Source organism: Echeneis naucrates, chromosome 6 (genome assembly GCF_900963305.1).
Source record: "Echeneis naucrates chromosome 6, fEcheNa1.1, whole genome shotgun sequence".
NCBI classification, from domain to species: domain Eukaryota; kingdom Metazoa; phylum Chordata; class Actinopteri; order Carangiformes; family Echeneidae; genus Echeneis; species Echeneis naucrates.
The window spans coordinates 11,432,982-11,459,427 of NC_042516.1; the positions used below are offsets into that span (position 1 = coordinate 11,432,982).

Genomic DNA, 26,446 nt, shown 5'->3' on the forward strand with positions numbered 1-26,446 from the left:
CACCATGTTTGTAGATTCAAGGGGCTTTTTACAGGCTTAATTTGGCCCCAGTGGACCCATAAAAGTGGCTGATGGCAACGTGTGAGAGCGTTCACCAGTAAGGTGAATGATGAGTATCGTGTTATAATACGACTGAGCGGTCACGCAGCAGGTTCAGGAAAATTTGTCTCCTTTGACTCTTTCAAACAGTAATGTCATCCAGTAACCATGCAGTCATTTAAATATAGAAACCTTCAGTAAGTTACACAACAGTTAACATTCTTAATACTTCATCCTATGACTCATAAAGGTGTAAAAATTTGTCTCGCAGAGAAGGCTGACTCTCAGACTCCGAGCTAAAAGCATCAGTCTAAAGAACAAGCAGTTTTTAATGCATTAATGCATTCCTCACATTTTGTCTCTTGTGTTAGTTTTGGAAGAAACACAGCACTCCAAACTATTGAAACAATAATTGCAACATTTATAACACTTATAACACAATATTCTGCAATTTCCAAACTTTGCAGCACCTTCTGTTTCAAGATATGTTGTCAACAACATGATAAGATAACGACAGCCTGTGGGGAGGGGTTTGACAAATGCTACAATTGTGAGATGTCTAATTATAATTGACTGCATAAACCTGAATGAGCCTATAATAGATGGAGGAATGCAGTAATAGTGTTTCTCTAGAATTATAACCTTTTGGAAATGAGGGATTTCACAAGAATAGGCGCAATGATTAATGAGAGCTTGGGGATCTAACAACAGCAATGCTCAAAACATTGTTTAAAATACATACGAAGCACCAAAAACGTTCTTCAACGAGTTGTGTTGATAGGCTCTTGTCATATTAACCCACAAACTAAAAATTTCCTTATCATCCATACAACAAACTAAAATGCATGTTGAACTCTCTGAGAAGTCTGAAAGCAGAATCTCTTCATCCCTACAGAGTTTCTTTGATGGCTGGGACTGCACAAAGAAGAAGGACAAAACCAAAGGGAGGCACGACACTTTACTGGGATGTAAGTCATTACAACCCATTTTACCCTGTTTCAAACATAACAACTTAATAAATATTATATACCTTTTACATCTCAACGTGTCTTTACCTTTTTAATCTCTCTCAGATGACCGCCACAGAGTCAAGCTTCACCCTCTCCTGGGAGACCCCAACTCGGACTACATCAATGCTAACTATATCGACGTAGGTCCAATCTTGTTTTTCTGCCTCTGTTTGACATGGGATACAAATAGTCAATCTCTGCTAAGTCTCTCACACCCGGCAAAGCCACAGTCCATCACTGCCATTTCTGTAAACCCACCAGTCTGCTGGCCCACTTTCAGCTGGAAGCTTACATCCAATCAAACACCCTACTGAGCAGTGTTTTGTCAGATGCCATGGTTGTCAATTGCTGCACCGAATCCCTGACCCAGACTGCTATCACTTTTATTAAAATGGCGTGGAATCATTGAATTTAATGCCTTGCAGAGGAGATGAACCTTTCTGTAAGATGCCGCAAATCCCTCTAAATTAAATAGACATGATTGATGTTATTCAATCTGTGGATGGGCCAGGAGGAGATGATCCTTTCCACCGTTCACCTTAACTGTCTGCCACACATGCAGTGCCACAATAACATTCTCACTGATCATAAGAAATACATGTATATGTTGCTAATGTGTCTCACACAGTCTCATTCGTGTGTGCTTTCATTCATAAAAACTGGAGGAGGCTTTTCCAGATGGTAGAAGAGGCAAAGGTTACTGAAGAAATCAGCTCCAATTTTGAAATAAAATGCAACTACTATCAGATATACTGTAGAAAGAAACTTGTATTTTGGGTCCCTTGTGAATTTCCTGCTATATTTCTCAGTTGTTGCTTGTCATCTGAGTTATGTCAAGGGAGGTCTGAAAGCCTGATACAATTTCTTTATCTCATGAGATTTATTTTGCATGCTTTTCATTGGGACAACTTTAAAGTAAATATGGCACTCTTTGGGAAGACGAAGCAGGCTGATAAGAGATTGAAAGATAATGTAAGAGTGATAAAAATTTTTTTAGAGAATTTAGTTGAAAAACACTTGAAACATTCTTTTTCAGTGAGAAAATATTTAATGGTGTAAAAGTTGACTTTTTTTTTTTTTTTTTACTTGATTTTGGTTGAAATATTCCTTTAAGCTAAATTGTATCATCCAAGTACTTGACACTACAGAGCTTTTTGCCTCTCTTTTATGCCGCTGTAGAGAATGGCTAACAGCGAGATGCTTTTAGAGAGTTCATTATAATGAGAAGGCATTAAAAACCTGGCCTGCTGTTAGGATTGTAGTTATTGTGAGGGTCTCCATTAGCATTAGGGGCGCGGAGGTGCAGGCATTAGAGGGAAAACACCACTCAGCAGCCACTACAGTGTCAGTGTCAGGGATGTTACTCCCTGATGAAGCTGACCCGGCAAGCTGAACATTAACTGCGTAGCCACAGTTTGGGTATGTTTTGGACAGCCTGTGATTATTTTAACTGAGGTTAAATGGAAAAGTTTTTGTCCCTTTGAAACATTATTTCCTTTTCAAAACAGAGGTCGGAAAGTGTGAGCTCTCTGTTACCTTGTTCTCTGTCACTTAATGGTGGAGCCTTTGCTTTTTGGCGGTGTGTGTCGCACAGTTTTGCATATGTTTGACAGCTTGCAGAGCAGCTGAATGTGCTGTGGCTGTTGGGAATTTTAGACTTTACCCTTAGAGTAACTGGGCTTTACCAACAACTTAGGCATGATCACAAAACCAAAAATCCACACATTAGGCTGCTAATCAGTTTTGACTGCTGTAAATGTACCTAATGTATAAGCATTTGTCTTCATGCAGTCAGCTTCTTACTCTCAGCAATCAGGACCCACATGCACACAGAAAGTTCTGCATGGATAGTTTTTGTCCTAGCTTTTTTTCCCTGGAAAAATGTCGAGATCACATATTTTCTAGTGCCAGCACAGTTAGTCCAGAGAAAGGCCCAGTGGTAGGGTTTGACTTCTATTCTGAAATTCCCATTTCAAGGTTTTTCATAGGATTATGGGAGTCTCCTACATCACGTAATCACCACAGAGGTTGCTGTTATGGCCACCAGTTTTAAAAGCGTAATTTTGGAGTCAGGTAGGCATGGCAGATCAGGTAAATACAACAGCACCCACGAGCCTTGGCTGCTGTTTCCATAGGAGGAAGCCAAACCATTCAGGGGACAGGAATCAGAGCAGCGGCCATTTTATTAATGCTTTGTCATTGAACTTGTGAACAAAACAATTCTGTGGTCTTTGTCTGCATGCCATTACTGGCACATTTAACAAAATTTTGGGCTTGGTAATTGGATGCTGAAATGCACCATGGGAGTTTTAGCTGTTAAACCACCTCTCCCCAAAGCTTATATGTGTAGGCTTGTACTTTCACTACTGTTTTTTTTTTTTTTTTTTTTTGTACTGACAAGTCTGAAGAGTTTCATTCCATAGTAATATTGTCTATTGGGAAAGATGAATGTGACTTTTAATTACAAAACCAGGCATCCCTGATATCTTGTCCCACTTCACAGCTCTATTGAAGTTTAGCAATGTTGGAATCAAATAAGATTCATATTCAGATTTTTATTGTCCCACGAGGGGAAATTCCGCTTGCAGTAGAAAACACACACATATACAACACAACGTACGAAAGGACAGTCACAACAATAAAACAGTAAAAAACAACCATAAATAAGAATTCAATGAATGAATGAATGAATAAAAAAAAAGACAGTTGTGGGGTTGTGTGCCTCTTCCCATGGCACTGTCAATCATATCTGATCAGAGCACGCTCACACAGCTCTGATGAAAGGAAGCTTTTTACATATAAAAGAATACAACTGATAAATAGACTCGATTATAGACACACACACACTTCTTCCCATCTGTGACCATGACTCCTATTTACCAAAAGCTTCTTTCATTAACTAGCCTATATGTCTTCTTTTTCTACTCCCCTTCCCACTTCCTCGACCTTGGACCCTGTAGATTCGGATTAACAGGGAAGTAAGTACTTCACTGCTCATTCTTCTGCCTTTCATCGCTCTGTTTTCGCTCTCTTCCCTTTTATCCCTCTTCTCTTGCCACGCAGCCCCTATCCACAAATGCTCAAAGGTCAATGTGTTCAAGGTGTGTGCACATTCACAAATCCTTCAGTTTTTTTTTTTTTTTTTTTTGTTAGTTCTCAGTGGCCAACACCCAGGAAGTGTAGTTACTCCGCTGGCCGTCTTAAGTAAATGGATGGTATCCTGCTGATAGTATTTGGTTAGGGCCAGAGGAATTATGGATAGTAGGCTTCACAGCCCTGGTCACCCATCTCCATATTAAATACGGCCCCATTTATCTGACTTTGGTGCAATTTAGTTTGGTTATCCAACAATGTGGACGGATTGGACACATATTAGGAAGATGCCCTCTGCAAAATGATAAAGACCTCTTATCAATGTGGATTGCCCATTCATGCTGATGTGATGAAAGCGGGTGGGCCGGGGAGTTTATTCGGATATTTCCTGACCTGTCTTCTCCGCTCCACAGAGTCATGCAAAGTAATTTGAGCATCAATTACTCTTCCAGCTGGTCCTCTCAAAATGAAACACACAGTGAACCACAACCTCCATGTGGTTTTCTTGGTGATGTTTTCATAGACACTTAGCTCATAAGGTGAGATAATCAGCATTCACTTTCAGGAGGAACAGTTTTTTCGCCCTTGAAGTGCTTAAAGTCCCGAGGGTGACCTTTTCCATGTTTATTGTCCTCATGGCTGTAGAGGTGGCATCTCATTGTTCATTCATTGTCATCCCATGCTCACTGTATGAAAATGCCTTTCTATATCAGAGGTTGTCACACCCTTTGATATAAAGGATCTCAAAACGCTTCTCTCCACGTACAAGAGTTTGCACGAGAAGATTGTTTATGTTGTTGAAAACGTTGTCCATACATGTGAAACCTGTGTAAGATACTCTTCAAATTAACAAGAGAAAATAAATGGAAAAAGAAGAGGGGGGGAAATGTGGTCTCAGTTTGTTAATACATTGCCTCAGATATAGTAAATATGGCTCCAACAACAGAAATGCATTTCTTTTTTTCTTTTTTTTTTGGGACAGCACTCTAAACGAGCGTTTGATAAATAAATTGGACATCTGAAATTGAAGAGTGTGCGCCTTTAGTTTCTTTATCATATCTTTATTAAGCTGTCAAAGGGATTCAGGCATTGTTCAGTCAACTCACGCGGCTCAGAAATGGCTTTTCTGTAGATTCATCAGCAGTATTTCAACAAGCAGTGTTTACAATTTGTTGCCTCAACTGCTCTGAACTCTCTGTGGATTCTCTTTGTTCAAAAACATGGCATTGAGTGAGCAATAGGACATACAGTGCATGGAAATTGCACAGGAAATGTGTCACATTTGCGGACATTGGGTCAGTTGGAGAGCAGAATGCAGAGGAAAAGGGCAATTAAACCAAAAATAATAGGGGCGAGACAGAGAGAGACCCTCCCATACAGCTGTGCCTGAGGCACAGATGACTTACTCAGCATGTCGTCCTTCTTCTCTCTTTCAGGGCTACCATCGATCCAACCATTTCATCGCCACTCAGGGTGAGTATCCCAGCAAGGCTATAGTGTGTTTGTGTGTATGGACTAACGATGGTGAGGTTGGTGTAATAAATTGAAGATGATCCAACCATTGAGTCTGCTCATGTACCGGCCAAAACCATCTTCATGGCCAATTCCGAAGGTGATTTTGCAGCTACCAATCCACCAATATTGTGCTCATTACATCAGTGAATTAATCATGAGAAGAGGTGAATAATTCAGCACATTGATTATAGCTTCTCAGTCTCTCCGACATGTGGAGTGGTGTGTTTATTGTCAGAGAGAGAAAATGTAATTCCACACTCACACTCAAACACAAAGCTGCTTCTAATGGATTGTTGGATTCTGTGTGTATGTGTGTGTTTGCTTGTGTGAGAGTATTTAAATTTTTTATACTCAGAAGAGTGTCAGTTTCTACAAAGCCCCCATCACAATGTCACTCAAGGTATGCTCATCTGCTTACTGAGCACCAGCATCCATTTTCCCCAGTTAGAGCAGCAGATGAAACAAACAAACAAACAAACCAAAAAAAAAAAAATCTCTGCAGTATTTTTGTGTATCTGAACGTTTATTTCCTACGTTAACCTCTAGTTGTATGTGGCTTCCTAAACATGTCCTCCACCATATGGCCATGTGCAACTATTAGTCCTGTGAGCTTTCATGACGAGCTGCTGCTGTTGTTTTGTCACCCATTGCCCCTTTCCTCCTACCTGTGCCCCCCAATAACTCTATTGATGGTAGTCTCGGGTCAAAATAATACCAGATTTCACAGCAGCAAGAACTCCTTTGTAGTGAGGACAAGCTTCTTGGTCTCTTTCTGCTATTTATCTCTTTCCACTAGGACCCAAGCAGGAGACTCTGTATGATTTTTGGAGGATGGTATGGCAAGAAAATTGTTTCAGCATCGTCATGATCACTAAGCTGGTGGAAGTTGGCAGGGTAAGTGACTCTCCCCTCCCCAACACCGTGCTGTCACCACATAGTGCTCAGTGACACCCTACATTTGGACACATTTTGATGTTTATTTGAAAAAGCCTTTAATGTCTTCTCTACACACTAGCTGCATACTAGTGACTCCAGTAACAACCCTGTCACATAACTCTTAAAAAAAGTTTGTTTCACAAGCTGTCAAACTCCCTTTAACTTTTTGTACCACATGCCTTTGGTGGAATTTGAATATCAAGAATCATCGAAATGTTTTTATTTAATTTAATTACATTTTTTTTTTGCAGGTCTACCCAATGTCTCTTCATTATTGTTCCATTTTTAGTCGGCCGTATTCCGTATATGTCACATGGATTATCCCTGGTTTGTCTAATCCACAAAGGGTCAAAATTATACATTCAGGCTCAAATATATACACACATTAACCAAAATATTTTAATAAGTGGTGCTGAAGGTTTTAGAATGTCTTTTAACTTGACAAGGCCGAGCTCTATTAATTTCTCATTAGTGTTCATAACTGACTGCAGCTTCTCTTTGCCAGCATAAAAAGGAATTGTTTGACAGCACTCATTGGATTGATCTGTACTCAGAAGAATGGGAAAGTCCGAGGAACTCAGTGAAGCTCTAAGAAGGAGAATTGTAGATTTACACAAGTTGAGAAAGTCTTTTGGAGCCAATAATAAACAACAGCAGATTCTAAGATCATCAGTTCATACAATTGTACCTCAGTACAAGTTCTTTAGATGTGTCGCCACTTTGCCAAGGACTGGAAGACGACCCAAACTGCCACCGTTACATGAAAGGAAATTGGTTAGGATGTTCAGGAACAACTCAGGAACCTCTAAGGCTCAAGCCTGCCATGAACTTGAAACTGTTGGAACACCAGTATCACGGTCCACAGTGAAGGTTTAAATCACCATACACTGAGAGGCTGCTGATCAAGAAAGAAGCTCAAGCTCGACTGAAATTTAGAAATGCCCACATGGACAAACCAAATGCCTTCTGGACAAAAGTTTTATGGTCAGATGAGAGAAAGTATGTTTCACAAGAGGTATGTTTGGAGGAGTCGAGGTGATGCTTTCAAACCTAAGAATGCTGTATCAGCTGTCAAAGCAAGGTGGTGGTAGCATCATGGTACCATCATGGTACCTCCAAATTCCTCAGATTCACCAAGGTCGGCACCTTCTCAGTCCATGGCGTCCATGCCAGGAAACTAATCTATTTGAATTAACCAATTCTGCCAAGAAGAGTGGTCAAATATCCAACTTGCTAAGGGACATTTAACCAAATATTTTAGCCTGTATGTATAATTTTGACTGTGTGTGGATTAGAGAAAACCAAAATAAATTCAAACTTGTGGACCTATTTCTTGTTTTTTAAAATCATTGAAAATGCACGTTGTATAATCATTCCACCATGGAAAAAGAAGAATTCAAATAAATCATTAAAAGCTGCAAATAAATACAGTATGACACTCATTCCCGTGATGAGTGTATGTAAACTTTAATGAGTTACACGTTTTAATGTCTACACTGAAGCCGAGCCTGTACCTGAAGCATATGAATTCATCAGCAGGAGAAACATAATACCTCAGTGGTTAAAATGACACCAATTTTCCAGCAGTGGCCCTACATCCAATTTGCTTCTCCATCCCAACAATTCAGGGAGCAGTCAACAAATGTTGACTGGCCTGTGTGACTGAATCAAAATAAAAGCTGTATCAGATAAATACAAATTACCGCCTTTGTGCCCGATGCTGGTGAAAAAAGATTGCTGCTGTCCTGTTCATTATTCTTCTCACCATTATGTGATTATTGTGTTTTTCTTTTCTATACCCTGCAAGATGAAATATCTGCAGAGGAGCAGGTTGTTTTTGTTCTTGTGCAACATTTGAGGCGTAAGCATATAAGGTTTATTAAATTTCCCATCACCATTTCCCTTTTCTAGTTAAACTACAAAATGAAGTTCAATATATATATATATATATATTATCATTATCCTTTTATTCTAAGATAGAAATCTTTTGTTTTTGAATACATTGCTAAAACTAAATTTGTCAAGATACGATGCTATTATTTGCTTTTGCAATCATTACATTTCAATACCTGTTTAAATTCCAAAATACAATGAAAAATACTTTTATACAAGTACAAAACTGGAAGATGGCACGCAACATCATAATGGGCTGGGTTCTTTGAAGGATGAAGCCCATTATATGAGCAAAATAAAGCGGTTGTTCCATTAAATACGATAATAACACTACCTTTATTTAAATTGACATAGTCAACAGGAGCGCATTAACCTAAAGAACCTTACCAGCTGTTCAAATGCAGGGAAGAGACTTGTTGCCTATTTTGTGCTGCAAATTTTCGTCTGGTCAGTTCTTATATTTATGAATTAATAAAACGCTTTATTCATAAAGAGATGTAGCGATATTGCTCCTGAAAACCTGTTATGTTGAATCATTAGGAGCTTTTCCAAGTCAGAGTTATCCTTCATATCATGGGATGGAGCAGATATGAGTATACCGTGTTTTGAAAATGTCAAAACAGCACAACACTGTATCAAATAGATGATATCATGCTGCATCTTCTAAAGTTGCCTTGATGTGAGGTTTCACTTTGTCGCTTCCCATTTGATGAACAGGTGAAGTGCTGTAAATACTGGCCTGATGACAGCGAGATGTATGGTGACATTAAAATCACTCTGCTTAAGACGGAGACACTGGCTGAATACACAGTTCGTACCTTCGCCTTGGAGAGGGTGAGTTTACCCAAGATTTACAATTTCTCAGACCTCTTTTTGCATTTGTTAATATGCGATAGAATATTCTCAGTCTCTGAGGGTAAAAAGCATAATAATGCAGTGCTGCTCCAAGCTGCATAATCTTTCTCTTTCTTTCTGTGATGTACTAATATATAAATAAGTAATGGAAGTTTTCTACGTATTCCTGTTAACCTGGAGAGGCAAGAATTAAAATGGGAACTAGTGCATTAATAGAACAGATTAGATACTTGGCAGGACTTAGTGCTGATGGGCTTGACGTGCGCATGTTAAATTTAGAGGAATTAACCCCAGCAGATTTGTGAATACCCCTGCTGTCTTTCTAACATAGCTCTCGCAGTGTCAGTGCCCCCGGTGGCCTCCATCCTGTCAGTCTCTCAGGGGATCTCTGTATGGACTGGTTCAGAGGAACACTGGAGTGACAGTGGCACAAACACAGCATTATCATCACGCTGTCACAGCTGTTCTCCATGGGCACACACTGCTGCTTATTCAAATCGGCACAAATTTGGGAGCCGGTGACAGCTTGTTTTCCTATAGCTCCTTCCCTTTCTTTTTTGGATTTCTGTCTTCAACAAATCTTTGCTTTGTGTGGCTTTGCGTTGTCATCTCTGTACAGAGGAAGAAATTGCTGTGTGACTGCAGCAGTCTCCCAGCAGAGAGGAGAAACCTCCCAGCCCCTTTGAGCCTCAGTAATTTCTTTCTGTGTGTCTGTCATACTGTAGCTGCTTCTAGCATGTGATGGCCAGAGGCCCAACTGTCCGAGAAGACCGAACACCCCACATATATGATGCCCTGGTTGTCCTCACAGTGAAAGAAAAAATCTGCCACATCTTTTGCGAATATCATAGGGGGGTGACTGTGAACAGATGGGAGTGAGCCTTTGACGAAATCGTGTCCTGAGGGCTACTATGGTCGAGATGCATAATATATAAGTCTAGTGTTTCACATGAAACCCTAATGCGTGCAATTTGTCAACAGAGAGGATATTCAACCAAGCACGAGGTGCGTCAGTTCCACTTCACATCTTGGCCTGAACACGGTGTGCCGTATCATGCCACTGGACTGCTGGCCTTTATACGAAGAGTGAAAGCCTCCACACCTCCAGACGCTGGCCCGGTGGTAGTCCACTGCAGGTAAGGAGACGCATCTGCAGTTCTAGGAAACTATTTGTAATTGCAATTTATTTTTCGTAATATGTTAAATATATAACGGTAACTTCTATTGTGAGATTTAGTACCACAGGTGTAGTGAAGTAACTGAAGGCAGTGAATGTCCGAAGGATAATTTTTAGATTTGCTAACAATATTATAAATAAAAGTCCAGCGCCCCCATTACCCAGAAATGGATAAGCGGTTGGAGAATGAATTATAAATAAAAGTCTTCTCACATGAAGACTTGTTTTAAGGTTTACAAAGATTTACATCTTTGTTTGACATAGAAATTAGAATCTAACCATAATTGTCTGTCTTGTATCAGGTCAAAATTTTTCAAAATGCAAAAGGCAGTAAGAAGGGGAACACCCCTGATTTACTGAATATACTGAATAAAGATAAAATATGACATACTACTATTGTTAAGCTAATTTAAATTTGAATAGAGTTTTAAAAAACAACGCATGATACCTTCAAATCAAAGGCCTCAACCAGATCCTCCATTTGGCCCGTGGTGGATGTGCTAGCTTTGCTAATTCCAACTTTCACTTGACCCTTGCCTTGTACATTGTAGTCGCCTTCAAGACTCTCCCATTTTCTTTTAAATCAGATACTGCTAATAACTTGCTAATAACAGGCTTCTGAGCAGACACCAATTTTCCTCCAAACTGCTTCACGAACTAGTAAAATGTGCACGATTCCCTATGAAAGATGTATTTTTTGTTATTGCAGTGTGGGGGCGGGCCGCACTGGCTGCTACATTGTGCTGGATGTCATGTTGGACATGGCAGAGTGTGAAGGCGTAGTGGATATCTACAATTGTGTCAAAACCCTCTGTTCACGACGCATCAACATGATCCAGACAGAGGTCAGGTTGACCGCATGCACAAACAAACGCTCATTTCTTCCAATTTTCTTGAATTTATATGTGCGGGAGGTGGAAACTGTGGACAAATTCACATGACCTCAGTCCTCGTGGAGAACCTCTGAAGAGTCGGGCTTAAAAAGCATTTGTTTTCCTTTCTCGTTGTTCAAATTCAAAGAGCAAGGAGTGTGTTATCATGCTTCCCCTCTGGGACTAAACTAAAGGTCATTGCAATAGTTTTAGAGAATAGACACACATTGTCTCTTCGTATCTTTTGTAAGCATAGATTATGTTCTTTAGATGTGGAGACGATTGGCATATTCACTCCTTATTATTTAAATCCAACACTGCTGTTTATTACATTTGTGGCAGGGAGGCCTAATCTAATACTCACAACATGTGTTTGTTTACTCAGGAAATATTGATTTATTCCCAGCTTTGATACATTACCAATGTTTGTACTTTGACAGCACTTTTGTTTTTAAAAAAAGTCTTCTGATCTTCTTTTTTTTTATTTTTTTATTTGCGTCTACGTGTGTTTATCACAGCTGCCCAAAGGCTGTTTGTAATCTTCTTCTGTTTTAACCTGCCTCCTTTGCAATGTCAGGTTCACTGTTTGGGACCATGTAACACTACAACATTTTACCTGACGTGAAGCCCAGGCATGTGCATCTAACCGTGTTTGCTGTTGTCCCTTCAGGAGCAGTATATTTTTATCCACGATGCCATTCTGGAGGCCTGTCTCTGCGGAGAGACAGCCATCCTGGTGAATGAGTTTGCCGTTACCTACAAGGAGATGCTGCGAATTGATTCCCAGAGTAATTCCTCTCAGTTACGGGAGGAGTTTCAGGTCAGCGTTGTGCAGAACAGATTTAACTTTTTACGCTCAGTTTCATTTTTCTATAGAGGTTTAGTCATTCATATATGAAACATAAAAACTCATATTCTTAATTGCACAGCCAACGCAAAGTAATTTGCATTCATTATGTGGTTTATTTAATAGTGTCAACAAAGTTTCTTTCATTAACTTAATGGAACTTAACTCCTGTAGCACCTCAGCAGCTACAGTTAAAATTAGTGACAGCAATACTGTTACTAATTTGGCAAGTGTTATATGTGTTGGAATACTACTAATGCTACCTAATAACAGCATGCATATTTTATTTGTACATGTCAAACACTGTTTCTGCTGTTAATATTGTAAGTGTATAACGGACAAAAGGGTGATAGATGGGTGACAGACAATACAGTCACACTATAGACAACTAAATAATTTATTGTATACGTGCACTATGGGGATTATTGCACATTGTATCTGTATTGCATATATTCTCTGTGTTTTGTATGCCGTAGCTACTCAGGAAGGTCACAAACAGTCTGCTTGGTATTCACACAGTTGCATAAACAGGTGACAACTACATCTGCCCTGTTCTGGAAATATCCTTGATAGTACAGGCAATTTAAAGTCACGAGCATGCGGGAAGAAAGAGAACATTCGTCATATTTGTTTTTGTGTGTGTTTATGCAGTGCGATTTTCCCTTTTGATACTGCGTATATGTCAATGAAATTATCTGCCTGGTTTGTAGGAATGCAATCTCAGAACATTAGATGCTGATTAGGAAAGAAGGGAGCCAGCTGCGTTCACCCACACTTTACCTGCCTCATCCACCTTCCTCTGCTGCTCAGCCAGCAGCCTCCGCATTGATTCCAGGTTTAGCATTTCAAAGTAACACAGGAAAAGGCTCATAAACGTGTGTTAATTTTACACAGTCTTATCCTTGTTTACGACACAGGAACAGTGATTGATGTAGTGCTTTGGATTAGGCATGGTACGTTATGTTGGAGTGTGTTGTAGGACACAAATTTAGTTCTTAACAAAGGAATACATTACTTATCTTCGTGTTTGCTTATTTTACTGTCATCCTGTAGACAGCAAACTGGTAGGACTGAGATCAGCAAGTCACAGATCTATTATTGATGTGCTGTATTAATGATCCAAATAATTTTTTCAAGTTGTCTCATGTAATTACAGTGAAATGAACAGAGATCTCATCAAAGAAAATTTGAATGCAATATTTCCTTTTGATTATTATTTTTTTTACTTGATTACATTTGCTTTTATACATTTAGCCGAATATATGCTTTATACTCAAATAAATTTTGTCAGCATTACGTTCTGAGTATTAAAGATTCTTTCAATTGACATTATTATATTTGTAGCATCCACTGTGTTGCTAAACTTCCCTGCTTTTGTCTAATTCACTTAGTTTTCTTTTTTTCTCTTCTCCGGAATCTCTGAGTCTGCCGCTGAATCTCACCATGCCTCACGCCTCCCATCTTTTTAATGGTTGCTACTTCATGTGTACTTATGCTCTCTGTCATCTCACCTATTTAACATTTTCATTTTGCAGACACTCAACTCTGTGACCCCTCACTTGGATGTGGAAGAATGCAGCATTGCTCTGTTGCCAAGAAACAGAGAGAAGAACCGCAGCATGGATGTTCTGCCGCCTGATCGCGCCCTGGCCTTCCTGGTTACAACAGAAGGGGAGAGCAACAATTACATCAATGCTGCTCTTGCAGACAGCTTTCATCGGCAGGCTGCCTTCATCGTGACCCCTCACCCTCTGCCTGGTACCACTGCAGACTTTTGGAGACTAGTTTTTGACTACGGCTGCACTGCAGTTGTCATGCTTAACCAACTTAACCAGTCAAACTCTGCCTGGGTAAGTGTAACTATGGTTTGGAGGAGTCACTGTTTACTGTAAAACATTCTAATCATAGTTTGGAGGTTATCTGAACTTCACTGAAGGTTTTCTTGAAATATCCTCCCCTCACTGTTTCTGTATCTTGCACTGCTCAGGATTAGTTCCTCCATGCCATTTGGTTGGGCTTTGATCCCTGACCACATTGATCTCAAGGCATGACTAGATAACACCCGCCCCAGTTTTTCCTCCCTCCTCAAGTTACATATCTGAAGAGTAGGCTTGTCTTCCCTCCAGCCACATCTCAGGGCTTTTTTTTTTTTTTGGCGTTCCACTTTTTCTCATGAGCATATGTCTCTCTCTGTGCTGCAATATTCCCTTGTTAACACTTATAAATACATACATATATATATGTGGCAAGCCATTAAGGAAATTATTTATACAGTTCATGGAATATATGAAAACAAAGTTTGAACATAGGGAATGCAGTTTGAATCACATTTCCTCAAATAATGGCCTCCATTCTTATAGACGCTAATAGATGAGTTCTGTCAATAGCTGTTTTGACCAAAGGTGTTTTGACCAAATAAAAGCCTCTTTTTAGTCTTGGGAAAACAAAACTGGTAGTGCCACTTTGTGGCTGTAACTACCTTTAATATGATATTTGATACCTCCATTTACTGTGGAGTTCAAAGAGAAATTGCTGCTGTATGCTGTGGAGAACTGATGAAATAACGGCCTATACAAAAGTGTTTAAGTGTTTTATATATATAAATATATATGTATGTGCGTGTGTGTGTGTGTACGTGTATACACATTTACACACACACAAACACATATAAATAAATGCATGTGTGTGTAAAGTTACTAGTTCATGATTGAAAACACAATGAAACACTAACACCAAATGACTGAAATAATAAAATGGATTCTCCAGTTTAAAAGGACATTTAAAAGCATTTGCTATCTCAAGCTTCGGCACAAGCTAATTCATTGGGTTGGAGCTCTTACAGCACATAAAAGCTTTACAAGATAATCAGGTGCCATACCAAAGAAACTGTTAAAAGTCAGCAATAGATGGCATGGGAATAGAATATATATAGTTGAGTTATTCTGATGAAGACACAAGAATGGATTATTACAGCCAAGCATTGATGGAATAGTTGCAAGTAAAATAGTCTGAGTTTTTTAAAGACTATATAGCACACTCTGTTAAAGACCCAAAGGCTGACACAAGTTGACTACAGATGTGTTCAGCCAATAATTAAGAACTTCATTTTGTTGACATTAAGCTGAACAAAGTTGGCAGCCATTCAGCCCCTTAATGACAGATGAATGGTTGTGCAGAAATGAAAATGTTGCTGAATAATTCATTTGGGACAGGTGTAATGGAAATGCTGTCCAAGCAGAACATGTGAGAGAAAAAATAAAATTGGACCTTTAATGGATAAATGGATGTGGGGCACCATGCACAGATGTGTGCCTCATGTCTTTTTTCAGGCCAACTAATGACCAGTTCCCAACTGGAGACGGTTCTGGAGATACTCTAATCTCTGAATAAGCATATCTTGCATCATGTGTGTCTGTAATGTACAATTTAATGTACAAGATGTACATGTCCATTGTGTAGATTTGGTTTGTCAAACTCAATCACACAAGGGGCCAAAACTCATAGCACACATTAGGTTGCAGGCCAAACAGACTAAAACTAGCCATGTTTTGAATAAAAATATGAACTGAAACAGTTTGCCCCACCAAAATAAATAGACTTATAGACTTACAAATATTTTGTTCTCCCTAAGGGTGAAAAATTAAAATTCTTAGCTCCACAAACACGACACCTTTTGTACACAACTGAAAACGTCCACAGATGCCTGAATGGTGTGTCATCAGGGAAACTTGCAGGTAGCTTATTGGCATGGCAGCTGTTGTAGTGAATAACTTTATGGGATTTGTAGTATGAGTGTTGCCGGCGCCTCATACTGGCGAATTCATACAAAGATTCAACATATGATATGATTGTATCCCGGGCCGGAGGTGGCCCGCTGGCCTTGAATTTGACACGTGGTGTAGAAATTCAGGAAAACAAGTACAGACCATTAGGTAGCATGAGTCTTCATCAATTAATTACCTCTCACTTATACTGGTGTCCTTAACCGTGCACTAGTATAAATAATTTGTGAATGAAGATCAAGTGAATCAGCAATGATGGAGCCAGAGACATTGAAGATAATAACTTGGCTTTGGGTTTTAGGCAACATTTACAAACTCAGAGTTTAAATATTCACCATCTGCCTTGAATATGAAGCGCTAACTGAAATTATGGCTATTTTCAATCCAAGGTCCAACTTCGATTGTAGTATAATTAGTATATAAAATTATTTTATATATTCATTGGCCAGTAGTCCAGAGGTGTAGATATATTAACATCATAGGCATGGAAGCACTTAAAATGGAGGTGGGGCAGTCTAAATGGTGGCACATGGGATATATGTAATTTCCTGTATTCTAGTGTCTGGTTTCTTCTCACAGGTCCTTTGATCTGACTATGCTGTGAGAATGATGGAATCATTTTGTAAATAGATATTAATTTAATGACTAATTCAGATCCAACCAAAGGACCGTCAGCCAAAAGACAGCCCAGACTAAACTACAGTAACACACAGTGACATGAGAACTTTGGTAAAGTAGCATTAGTGCTTTTTAATACTAGAAGTGCTGGAACATCATGATCATGCTGTGAATAGCCGTTTTGATTTCAGTAAGTGAAAAATGCCCTGAACATTTTATCATGAGTTTGACCCTTAATTCAGCTATCTAATGTCTACGTCTGCAACAAGCATCGGCAGCACCAAGTGTACCTGTGAGTGTGAGTTTGTGATGTGTGAAATGGGGCTGGTACAGTAGCAGTGAAAATGTGGACTGGAGTTTCATTGATTTGGGGTTCCTCTCTGGAGCAGATTTGATAATGAAGCACTGACACAGCGCTCTGAAAAAAGGGTGGACTGGCTGATGTACTTATCAACGTGGGGAAAATGGAGGGGGGGTGATAATTTACTGGTATAATGGTAGCTCTGCCCATAGGCAACACTAATGGAAAAAAACAAAAACTTTTAGGGAACCCTATAGGTTCCTGCTTTCCATCTACCACCAGAATGTTATTCATTTTGTGTCTTTCAGTTCAATTCAGTTCTTTTTTTTACCTGAAAATTGAGTTATAACCACATGCAGTTCCTTGCGGATCTTGTTATGAACCCTGGTGCAGAGTTCATTTGTAACTCTGGAGCACTCTGTCTCCCTCTTGTTGTAGTGTCTCAAAACGCATTATGTCGCTCCTTCCCCACAAAGTTTTTCTCCGCTTACATACTAACGCCACTATATTTATTACTGTTATTATATTTGTGCCTCTCTTGAGCCTCTCAAATATATTCTAGTCCTCATATAAACACTATGCATAGAGGCAGCCCGCTGCTTTGGCAAGCACATGCACAATTATATCTGGCAATCAATAATTTTAAGTGATTGACCGAAGAATTATTTCACGTATTGACATGCAATATTTCTTCATAGAAAAAAAATTTTCTCCTCTCTGCTTGCAGCCCTGCGTTCAATACTGGCCAGAGCCTGGTTTGCAGCAGTATGGACCCATGGAAGTGGAGTTTCTGTCCATGTCGGCAGATGAGGATGTTATTACTCGTCTGTTTCGGGTCAAGAACGTCACACGGGTGAGTAATTATGGTGCAGAAAAAACTCCGGCTCAGAGTGTGTTTTCCACTCAGCGGCATTTCTCAAATGATAACTTGAACCTCATCAGAAATGCATTAACTGAGGTGATCACTGGTAATTCATGTGTGACATTTTACCCAAAGTACATTTAGAGCTGCCACCTATAATGTGTATGGAAAGTGCTGACACAAATCCTTAAACTGAACGCACTACAGGCTTGGCTATAAACATACTAGGTAGCTGTGATGTTCAAATGAAGATCTGTTCCTATCCCGCTTTGCGTATGCATGCAACTTCAAAGGCCGAATGCCTCACTTGATTCTGGATTTGTCTCCACGTTGTTGTTCGTCTATATTGCTTTCATATGCATACACAACAAAACTTCTCTAATGTGAGCCTCATGGGACACGAGAGGTTGTCAAAAAAAATCAGATTTTAAAATATAATCTGGAGATTTCTATTGAAAACAATGGCAGATTAGTAGAAAGTTATTCATAGGCTGTTATTCACACGACAAATGATGATATTCTGATATTCAGCAGTCCAGAAAATTGAGCCGGACCACCCAGTGTTCCCATAAGGGCTGTACATATAATAAGAATTTTCTTTTCAATGTAAAATGCAACAGAAACATATTGGCATGCATGCTATAAAGGTCAGTCCCTCCCTTTTTCAATTTCTTCTTGTCATTACCGAGATAGGCGTCTTCCCTATCTTAGGTGCCACTTAGCATACTAAGAGGGGATTTTCATCATCATAATGCATGTCATATATTCAAATGCATGATACAGTTTTCAGGTGGCAAAGTAGACTTGCTTTTGATTTCTTTATAAAGCCTGACACTTAAAAAGTATAATATTAGTCAGAACCAGCTACATGGAGCAGAGGAAAAGTCAGACATGTCTAAGTTCAGCTGAAAATATGTATTCAGCTGATGCTGAAGTACCACTTTATATATATATATATGCATCTATATGTGTGTATAAATAAATACATATATATGTTATTTATATATAAATAAAATAAATATACGATATGCATGTGTTTTTATAAGGACATACACTTTTATATCTTGTTTCCAAGTGTTTACGTTTGTATGTATCCTTTTAATATACATTGTCATTTTAAGCTCACACATTGTGTACTGTGTGTTTGTGTGTGTGTATGCGCGCGTGTATCATTTTATTCTTGGTTTTTGCATAAGCACATGCATGCATTCTGCTCAAGACCGCTGTCAACCAATTATAGAAGAAAAATGTATGCAACACATTCATTGCGAGGCTGCCATTATAAACAGCGCAGCAGGCAGTGCCCACAACTTCCTTTTCTTGATTGTCATTCTAGCCTCCTGTGTTGTCTGCCCTTGTCATTCCCCTTTCCACCTATGACGTCTCTTTTTTTTTTTTTTTTTTTCTTTTTCCCCTACTCAGTGGCAAGGGGAGGGCAACTCAACACAGTATGGGAGAAATAAAATCACAGAGAAATAACACGCACCTCTCCTCCCGTGTGCCTCTCTCGCTCTGTGAATTAGTGTGTCTTTTTCCCGTGTGTGACAAAGATATACAACAGTAGGGAGTAAAAGTCAAAGGAAGTGCCTTGTAAGCACGTATGTGCGGCTGGGAAAATAGTGCAAAAAAGTACATTGTGTAAAATCCCTCCTCCACTGAGGCAATCCCTTCATATGTCGTTGGTGTCTTTTCCAGCTCAATTTGCATGACTTACAGTTCTCCGTTGGTCCTTAACTATTGGGTTTCATTGTACAGGACAAGGTTATGAACAAACAGGGACCGCTCTCACACACAGCTTGGGTCCCACTTAGACCTGCAGATCCATATATCTCAAAGTCAGTCTGCTGAGTGAGCACAGCTGAGAGTGCCAGCACGCAGCCTGGGGAGCACTCAAGCACGGGCGTTAACTGGCACATACAGAAATACTGAAACAACCGCAGGAAGTGTAAACACACAAGCAAACGAGAGCTTGTGCAGGTACGTCCACACGGCACAGTAGACAAAGATTTAATACGCTTTGTGATTTCTGTTGCATTCAAAGCTTCAAGAGGGCCAACTGGTGGTGTGTCAGTTCCAGTTCCTGCGCTGGTCGGCGTATCGTGATGTTCCTGACTCCAAGAAGGCTTTCCTAAATCTGCTGGCCCAAGTGCACAAGTGGCAACGAGAGTGTGGAGAAGGACGCACTGCTGTCCACTGCCTGTGAGTCATCTCTTAGCAGCGTGCACCATGGACTGGAAATTAAAACACAAAGTGAATTCAGTTTCTCTCTGCAAAAACCTCTGAGATGTTTAAGTAGTGTTGGGAGTGACATTTTAAAGTGCATTTAAAACCAAAAACGTCTTCACAGAGGGGAGCACTGCGAAAAGCTCGGTCAAAACATGGTAAATTTTTTGTTGACGAAAGGCAGACCGTCACATTTTGTCTCTCTGGTGTTTTGTGTGATTTGGTGCGATGGGACGTAATGCGACGTATTTTTTTCATGATAAAACTCGTAATGTAGAAAATCTAATTTTGATGTAATGTGATGTGCTGTTGTGTAGTGCAGTGTGTGGTGTTGTGTGCTCCTCTGCTGTCCTACGCCCCTGGAGTGCACACCCGCTGATGAATATGAATGGGTCATCCTGCTCATTGCCGACCCGTCACACGTTCATCCCCACCGCCCCCTTCCAAAAGCACATCAGTCAGCGCTGTCACACAATGTTACCCACGACAACTAGGGAAGAGATTATGGAGATCAAATCAATTATGGCCTAATACAGAATGCGATGGGTCTCACTACAGTAAATGCAGGACTGCCACAGCGCTGATGACGATTGATTACCTTAATATTCCTTGTATACACTGCCGAGCCTTCTCTGCCCACCTTTGCAGCATTCGTCTCAGGAGAGAGGAAGTGGATTGTCCTCCAGTAGTTTATTGATATTGCCTTTCATTTATGATGACCCGGCCAATACTTCCTAAGAAATGTCACTCCTGTTATTTCTCAATTTTCTCTTCCTCACAACTCATCTCGTGCAGCTATTTTTGTATCCCACCATTGTGAACACAAGCAGGGTTATCAAATTACACATATTCTACCCTGCTCATGCTTTATTATGGCCCTCAAGAACCTGCTTAAACACACTAGATGGCCCACGGCCACTGGATAGGGAGATGTAGATATATGTAGTGCAGTTGTATGTCCTGTTTTACAAAGCATGCTCTGGTGCTACAAGCCACACAATATGATTTCAGCCAATTAAACTGGATCTGAATTGCTTTGCACTGACAGTGAAGGTCCAGGCCTAAACAACTTGCTAAGCGAGTATAATTAAGAGACGAGCACGCCACAGACCAAGAGCTTTCTTGTATCTGTAAAGATTCTTCTTCTGCCCCTTTGACGGCCTTTTGGGGACTTCAACATACCCCAAACTCGCAAAACTCAGACAGCATGTCGATTGAGCCCCTTGATGAGCCAAAATTGGTATGTATAGAAGACAATAGAAGTTCAGATTTTTACCAGTTTTGCAGATTTCAATGCTTCATTCCTCAACAAACTAGTCAAAATGATTTAACATTTACTCCGTTACACTTGGTGGGTGTGGCGGTGCAGGCAGTTTTTGAGGTTTTGCCATAAAATAGGAAGTCCAGCATACGTTATCTCATTGGCCTCAAATTGGCCGCCTTCAATATTTCTATGTGTCAGTACTGAGCTAGACTCAAATTTCTGTGCAATCCATCCAATGGTTATTGAGTTATTAAGCTAAGCTATAGTTATTAAAAAACAAAAATATCATACGGTGGAAACAAAAGACATGAGAGGTTCAGCAAAGTGATCAGGATTCACTCTTTGGAGAACTTAAATGTCTGTACAAGATTCCAGTGCAGTCAAATAGAAACATTACAGTCAGAACTGAAGCGACGGCCACGCTGACAAACTCCCCCATTCCCCACTCCCTCATTTTTTCTATCATTTACTATCATCGTTTTCTTCAGTGTTCGTGACCCTTCTTTTCCTCTGCAGTAATGGCGGAGGTCGCAGTGGAACCTTCTGTGCCTGCAACATTCTCCTTGAGATGATCCAGTACCAGAACATGGTGGACATCTTCTATGCTGTCAAAACCCTTCGCAACTGCAAACCCAACATGGTGGAGTCCCTGGTAAGGCAGTCTGCAGATAAGTTTTAAAAATGTCTTTCAATGGTTGAGAATATTTTTGCAGTTATCTTCATGTAAACAGACATTAACAGAACATTATTGTCTATTTCTCAGGATCAGTATCGATTCTGCTACGACCTTGTTCTGGAGTACTTGGACTGTTTCGAAGGGAGATAGCAACAAAATGTTTACCACAGCAGTGAAATGCCACGCACTGGAGATTTGATTTAAGGCCACCTAGTGACCCCTTCTACTTTATTGTTTGGACCTGTAAACTTGGCATTGAAAAAAAGAAGAAAAAAAAAAAAAAGCTGAAAAGAAAAGCTGCAAAGGAAGGAGAGGGGAAAAAAACCTGTTCAAGGTTCCAACTTTTAACCTTTAATGTACAGCTGTGATTTCCTTCTTGTTGGTGATGTTTCTCTTTTGATATTTTTGTGCTCTTCTTGGTCCTCTTTGCCTCCTGGACTTCAGTTCCTTTTGTGCTAAAGGTTTCAGTAGCAACAAAAAAAACAAAAACAAAACAAAAAAAAAAAAAAAAAAAACATGTTGTGAGCTACAAAATGGACCTGTCTGTTCTGAAGAACGGTCCCTTTGGCTGTGTTTCATCGTTTCATTCAAACAGTGAGGGGGCTGGATGTCTTTCTTTTCTCTCTTAAGAGCTACTTACAACAGCAGTCCACCGTGGTTGTGGCATGACTTATCTTCCATACCATAAACTGCCTTATTCTGTGATAGGACAGACTTATTCAAATCACTGAAAGAATCTAAAAGGTAGTCATACTGGTGTACTGAGTGTAAGAGATTTTAACAAGAGACCTACTGCATTAGGATAGACCAGCCCACTCCTCAGTAGTAATGATACAGAAACTGTACAGTATTGCAACGTGATGTATTTTTGCCACATTGTTTGTGCTGGATTACCATGTGTGCTATAGGTGGATGTTTCCAGGAGCGGCAGCACTGCGGGACATCCCTGTCTCATGGCTGTCACAGTGCCAATCCCGCTGATTGACTTGAATCCTCTCTTTACTTGGTTCTACTGCTTCATCCTAATATATGCCTACAAACATACAGTATGTACCACATCGGCTAATGCCCTTACTCCGAAGTGATTGTTTGCATTTTGTAGCCAGTGGGAAAGAAGAATGAGCAGGAAAAACGATACTGACATGCTGTAGTGGCAGTGGAGGGGTGAAAACTTCTGTTTCATTCATGCTGTGGTGAAATGTCTTGTACTAGTTTGAGTCTGCTGTTATTGCTTTACTCCTTTGTTGTCTGAAGCATTTGGTTGTACTGTAAACTGTTGAACCAAGCCAAGCCAGTTTCAATTTTATTCCAGCCCTGTCAGGCAGGGGGTTCATTTTAACAATTCTGACGGGAATATTAGTTGTTGTTCTTAGTGGTGTTATAGTGTTGTGAGATATGCACACACGCCTACACTACCAGTCAAAAGTTTGGACATATGTACACACACATATGTAGATACATAAAAGAACAGGGCATTAACATTGTGTAGAGGGAAAAATATTTTGCTTCAAATCATCAAACAAGATATTGATACTTTCACATTGAAAGTCTCTTTTTGTTTTCAAATAAAATGTGGTTATTTTAAACAGAACAGATAGGAAAAAGCTGTTGCCCGGCGATCTTGTTATCACCGAGCTAATGGAAAAGGCAAAGCCACTAGTTTTAACTGCTGGCCAATTCCTGGAGACCACTGGAACTGTTAATGTCTGAAGCCCAACACAGAAAGAATTCCATTCTTCCCCCCCAAATTTTTGTTCCATAACCAAGAGTATATCTTTTCTGCACTAGATTATTGCCCTTTAAAATATGTTATGCTCCACCTTGTCTCCAAAAACTCCTTTAAATGCAGTTTTTTGTTTTGTTTTTTTTTAAGAGGAGGGAGGAAGAGGTATCCCTCCAGGACCTGCTCAAACAAACAAACGAAAGACACATTGAAGCCCAAAGCAGCTGAGAAATGGCAGCTAGGCAAACTCTGCTGCTAGTTTTCAGCTCTCGGCCTGGTCGAGATGGGAGTGCCAGAATTATGTAAGGAATCTTACAGTACGCCAACGTCACTGAGCTCTCCTACTTCGCTGATAGGGAACATTGTTTTTGATGAGGAATGAGGTAGACGCGGTGTAGTCAGTGGTCTGACGATGGATCACTGGTGGAAGTGCCTGGCCACTGTTTCTTGAGGATGAAAGGAATGTGTACATACAGATGTATATTATGTTATGTGAATATTATATGAATAATATACTATATGTTTGCCCACAGTAAAGACGTACAGTAAGTAACCACTGCATAACCACAAAGCTGAATGTGCTGTAAATGACCATTTTGTGAGTTTATTGCCAGAACTTTTAACACCTGAGTATGAAGTTTCCCTGAGTGCTCATCCCAGCTGTCTGAGTAAAACAGGTCTGTTAAAGCATGTACAAAATCATTGTCTGCTTTACTTTTCATTCAGCTCATTTCAAAAAATCCAGATCTGCATAATTTATTTCAACTATTGTGTTGTCCAACAGCCTCAACAGATATTTCAGTACATTGTACTTTTACCATTCCAAAGCTTTTTATTATGCCTGCTCTGCGGCCTAATTACAGCCCAGAGAGCACTGTTGATTTCATTTGTGTGTTTCTGTATGAACCAATGGTTCATGACTACTGTGTTTTTTGAACATTGTGTTTGTGGGGGGCAAGTTGTGTATTTAATAAGACACAGAGAGGACAGATGTGATTTGAGGTTAGGGAAGGGTTTGTTCTGGAGGGTAACAACCATCAGAAATAAACAAGGGGAAAAAAACGATGTGTAGTTGTCATCTTATCATGGGGTTGTCAGTCAACAATGCATACTGTTGGAAAAAATTTGTGTTTGTTTTTTTTTTTTATTGGCTTGTCAGCAGAAGCAGAAAACTGACATGGGCATGGACTTCCTGCTTCTAAGCCTCTGACCCTCCTGCAGGTATGGGATCGTGTAGCCGCGCAGTTCTCTTTGCCTTGAACCACACCAACCATTTGATCTCTCCACTCTGGTGAATTTTGATTCTTTCCCCTTTTCATCATACCTTTCACTCACCTCTTTCCCTTTTCCTCCCCTCACCCTCGACGCCTCTTCCCTGGCTTTAATTTCTTCCTCTCATCCTTTTCCATCTCTTTCGCTTTACTGCTCAGCCTTGAATGAGGTGACTCCAGACCACAGACTTCCTCTCTCAACCGCAGCTATGCTGAATAATGTAGCAGTCCTGCCATCTGATCCAGTGTTTTTCAGAGGAACAAGCCAGATTAAATAAAGGACAAGACCCCATCCTGTTGGGTTGAGGACAAAGTAGGCCATATGGATTGCCCTTAAGTTTGTTTGGAGATTGATTACGTTTCTAAAACAAATTGTCAGATATGCTGAAGTAGTGGGTTGGAGAGCACAAATTCTCTTCAGATGAGATTTTTCATTTGTCATGTCAGCTGGATGGAGTAAGAAGGCATTATAGATTTAATGTGACATAGATAAGGAGCTTTTTCACAGGCAGGTCATTCACACTCTCCCATTTAATACCTGCAAGGTTTCTCAATTTCCTTTTTCACCCACAGAAAGCTATTACAAAATGAAATTCTTAACATCAGCCCCCACCATCCTTTACTACTCATATTTGACTCATAATTTAAATTAGCAGGGAATTGGAATCTTATCATTTAATTCTCATGGTGAAATGACAGTGATGGTTAACTTATCACTCAGACAAGATCCTATCTGGGCTACCTGCCTTCTACTCCACTGCTGACAGTCTCAATAGACGACAACCTCTCCCCTACTCTCACCCCAGATTCACTCAACAGGTTCTTAAAACAGCATGTAGGCACCGTGCTACAGTGCCCGAGAAAGTTCACTGCACTGCAAATGACTAGAGCGAATTAACAAAGCTGCGATGCAAATAAATTAGGCGTAAGTGAATCGTTTTTATAAACTAGTATTAGTGAGAGTAATTGACTGGAATGTGATATATTTCAGTCAATGCCAAACTTGACATGATTAGCTTCTTGCTAAACCTGATGCTAAATGGCATCGAGGTAAATAAACGTGCTGCGCAGCTTTTTTATTTTTATTTGCATTGTGGTGTTTGCAGCACAGAAGGCTTTCTTGGCCAGTATACCGACAGCTTGCAGTTATGTTATTTTTGATATGATTTTATTTAGATGTTTTGTTTTTTTTTATTAGTTTATTTACTACGTAATCTGGGACAGAAAATTACTACTTGATGAGAATAACAGCTCTAAAAATTGTGCTCACTTGTTGTCAAATAGCCTAGGACACACAAGGCTGAAAGCTCGAGGGGTTTTTAATCATTGGTAGAGTGGTGTATCTTACCAAATGTTCAAAGTTTCGTCTTTCATACCAAGTGCTTTGCTAATAGTGAAGGATAAAATCCAATGTTCTCTGTGCGAATATTGTCACAAGAGCTTTTGTGGATGACCTTGGCCACGCCGCAATCAATAAGTAGAAAGAAAA

At 39.9% G+C, this 26,446-nt stretch overlaps 1 protein-coding gene across 4 annotated transcripts in view; it reads left to right on the forward strand.

Moving 5' to 3' along the window:
• ptprub (protein tyrosine phosphatase receptor type Ub) overlaps positions 1-22,501 on the forward strand; it is a 143,044-nt gene extending 120,543 nt beyond the window's left edge. For 2 of the 4 annotated variants that reach the window (XM_029503380.1, XM_029503382.1), the window contains exons 18-31: positions 935-1,007; positions 1,113-1,189; positions 4,010-4,027; positions 5,579-5,615; positions 6,454-6,551; positions 9,204-9,320; positions 10,323-10,477; positions 11,228-11,363; positions 12,061-12,210; positions 13,773-14,087; positions 17,666-17,791; positions 19,842-19,999; positions 21,804-21,939; positions 22,051-22,501. In XM_029503380.1, coding sequence (XP_029359240.1) covers positions 935-1,007; positions 1,113-1,189; positions 4,010-4,027; positions 5,579-5,615; positions 6,454-6,551; positions 9,204-9,320; positions 10,323-10,477; positions 11,228-11,363; positions 12,061-12,210; positions 13,773-14,087; positions 17,666-17,791; positions 19,842-19,999; positions 21,804-21,939; positions 22,051-22,113 — 1,659 coding nt within the window. In that variant the 3' untranslated portion in view covers positions 22,114-22,501. The remainder of the gene's footprint in view (positions 1-934; positions 1,008-1,112; positions 1,190-4,009; positions 4,028-5,578; positions 5,616-6,453; positions 6,552-9,203; positions 9,321-10,322; positions 10,478-11,227; positions 11,364-12,060; positions 12,211-13,772; positions 14,088-17,665; positions 17,792-19,841; positions 20,000-21,803; positions 21,940-22,050) is intronic. The other 2 variants (XM_029503379.1, XM_029503381.1) reach the window with 1 other exon arrangement.
• Positions 22,502-26,446: the final 3,945 nt, after the last annotated feature.